Here is a 3,153-nt window from a genome sequence, read left to right on the forward strand (position 1 = left end):
CACCACAGGCAACTTGCATCCGTGCCCAGCCAACCCAAATCCTCTCTAATCACTTGAAATTGTCACTGATTCGGGATAGTGACCCCGCGTCAGGCCCATTCTCTTATTTCTGAGAAAGCACTTCACCACAATCGCCTCCTGTACGTGGTCGGCGCTGCACAACAGCGTCCACGACGTGCATCACCAGCATAGGGCATGAAGGTCGGTGACCGTGTGGGTGTCGGTGCGCAAGTGTGGGCCTGCCTCAACAAGTTCCCGGACGATCCGTGCAAGGAATGCGCCAACGGCAAGGACGCCTACTGCCGCCACCACGTGGGCACGTACAACTCGAAATACCGCAAGACGGACGACGCAATCACGTACGGCGGGTACGCAGACTACATTCGCGTCACGCACGAGTACGCGTTCAAGATCCCAGACAACATCCCGTCGGACGTGGCCGCACCGCTGTTGTGCGCCGGCACCACCGTGTTCACTCCGTTCAAGGAGGTTGGTATCAAACCTGGTGACCGCGTTGGTATCGTGGGCGTTGGAGGGTTAGCCACGTAGTCTTCTGATCATGCGAGATGCGCACCTTGAAGTTTCCTTTGAGCTGCATGTAGGCCCGCGAGATCAGGTTGTAGGCAGCCGACTTAGCGTAGCTTACGTTATCAAGGAGGCGCTCCTCAAACTTGCCCGTGTGCTCGTTCAGCGGCTGCATAAGCTTTGTGCCCCCACTTGCGCGCTCGGTGGTGCCATTGCCAAAACTAACTCTGTAACTGAGTCTTCGTGCAGCTCCGTAAACAAGAAAAGGTCGCTTGAGACGTTGGTCTGCGCACCACTGTCCCACACCCACTCCACCATGTCCTGACCCTTGTCCTTGTAGTTGAAGTTGTTACGCATAGCAGGTACTTGCTCTTGTCCTTCAGCTTGAGTCGGTGCAGCCGACTTGGCTGTCTTCACAGTAACCACATCGATCATCCTGCGCGGCGGGTTACTCGAGTTATTGCCGGAGTTATTGTTGTTGCCACGCTGCCGACACTCAGGATCGCCACTCCAATGTCATTGCTCTCAGCACGTGTTGCACTTCGTATTCGCCTTGCGCCTACCGATGTCGTCCCTCGCACGGGATGAGCTCTTGCTCTTCGGCCGCTTGTTCTATCCACGTGGCGATGAGCTGCAGCTGCGACTGCGACGATTGATGCGGTTGTTGTTGCCTCGCGCTTGGCTGCTGCTCGAGTTTCGATGTCCTCCTCCGTCGCTGTGTCCGTTTCCACGACCACCAGCAAATGCAACATCTCACGTCCACCTCCACCGCGTCCTTGCTGTAATTCGGTCTCTTGGCGTGAGTGGTCAGCGAGTCGAAGGAGCTCGATCGTCTGCTCCCACGTATAAGACTCATCGCGTCCAATGCGTACTTCATGATCGTTCACCACTGCCAGGTACACACCAACTGTGTTCGACAATAGGATAGAGACGGCTTCCTGCTCCGGCAGCTACTTCTTCGCGCGGCGAAGTCTCGGCTGGTAGTCGTCGATATCCCAAATGTAATCGTCAAGTCGTTCGTCGCGATGAAAGCGAAGATTCAGCATATCTCGCTTGAGAAACGCGCTGTTTACTCCAAGATGGTGGTCAAAGTGATCTTCCAGTGTACGCCACAATAGGACAGGATCAGTACGTTGAATAACACTTGTAAATCGTATCTGTAGTTTTTTTCTAACTCCCATCGTAAGTTCACGCTGAGCAACACGCAGTCGCTGCTTGAAACAGCCGCGCTGTACTTCGTTACGTTGGTCTGCCATCATTTCACGCTCTATGATGGGGTCCAAGAGGTGTGCGACATCGAAAATGGAGCAAATTTCGACGCGCCACGTCTGATAGTTGTTGTCGGCAAGTCTTACGCTCAACTGCACGTGTCCGCGCTGGTTCGTGCACCGCATGCATCTGTGGTCTCCAACCATGGCTTCGTCCGTAGTGGAGTCGGTCCCGACCTGGGTCTGAACTGGCTGCGCTGCAGCCTCGGACGGTCTTGGGTTTCTTGTCGGCTCGCTCTGACGCGTGCTGGCGCCGGCATTAAGTTCCTCTGTGCTTGGGTTTCCTCGGTGGGGCCCGTACGGCGTCGGCCCTCGCTGCGGTTGTGCTCGAGCTGCTGAGAATTCTTGAATGAGCTGCCTTTGTGAGCGTCGCGTGGATGTTTCCACTGGAATGCTCTGCACTTGTTGCTGATTGGTTAATGTAATCATAACGGTACCAAATTGGGCCAATAAGAGATCGATTTGTTGCTCAACCCGGGTAGATTACGCTTGCGACGTCGCGGGTGCCTCGTCTGACGTTGTCTCGTCTGCTCTTGCAGGCAACTGCAGCTCGTCGGACGCGTGCGAGCACAGCGTACTCCTAGCATGGGCTTTTAGCAACCCTTCTTGGGCTCATAACCTGAGTGATGGTCGCTCCTCGGTTGCTACGAGTGGTTACCATGACGATGAAGAAAGTAGTCGTAGCAACGCTTAGCTGCAGGACTGCATGTAATGGGCCCCTCCATTACATAAGTAGGTAGATTTCTTTACATAAGTAGGTGCATCAGTTCACGACTAGCGTGTGCTGAAATGCTGTCATGCCATTGGCTGATGTATGGGGAGCCAGACCCATTATTAGCCAATTGGACTATGACGTGTATTTGAGTGGCCAGGGCTGTGGCCTTGGTCCTAAAATATAGTCAGAGTTGATTTTTCCTTAAACCTAAGACTCAGTCGTCCTATTGCGAGCTTCCTCAACACTATAGTATAAGCAAGTAACGGAGTACATACCTGGCCCGTCACACTGCAAGTCCAGCAGGAAAAAACGAGTGCCAGTGCTTGCTCTTGACGGCGCAAGTTGTCGAGTGTGCAGCAGCACACGGAACCCCCCGGTATAATATTAATAGGATTAGCAGTAGTATGGAGCTGGCGGCTCGCCAGCCAATGGTCCGTCGAAGTCCGGCTTCTGGACGCGAGCATCGCGTCCTGGAGTCACCTGAGCCTCCGGTTGGAGCTGGACGCAGTCCTGGCTCTTCCTCCACACTCGCCACGTCCCGTTGCCGCGGTAATCGCTCCCGCATACACCGTCTCCAGAAGTAGCATTGCTGCAGCTTGTTTTACTCCGTCGCGGTGCTCCATAGCAGCCATAAGTTTGTTTCGG

At 54.5% G+C, this 3,153-nt stretch overlaps 1 protein-coding gene across 1 annotated transcript; it reads left to right on the forward strand.

Annotated features, from left to right (window-relative positions):
- Nucleotides 1-195: 195 nt before the first annotated feature.
- Nucleotides 196-549, forward strand: PITG_21585 (dehydrogenase, putative; the record flags this gene model as incomplete). The annotated part of the gene is made up of 1 exon (XM_002894864.1): nucleotides 196-549. The coding sequence occupies one exon, from the start codon at nucleotides 196-198 to the stop codon at nucleotides 547-549; it is 354 nt and encodes a 117-aa protein (XP_002894910.1).
- Between the last annotated feature and the right edge of the window lie 2,604 nt (nucleotides 550-3,153).

This window comes from Phytophthora infestans, genomic scaffold, assembly GCF_000142945.1.
Source record: "Phytophthora infestans T30-4 supercont1.380 genomic scaffold, whole genome shotgun sequence".
Classification (NCBI taxonomy): domain Eukaryota; phylum Oomycota; class Peronosporomycetes; order Peronosporales; family Peronosporaceae; genus Phytophthora; species Phytophthora infestans.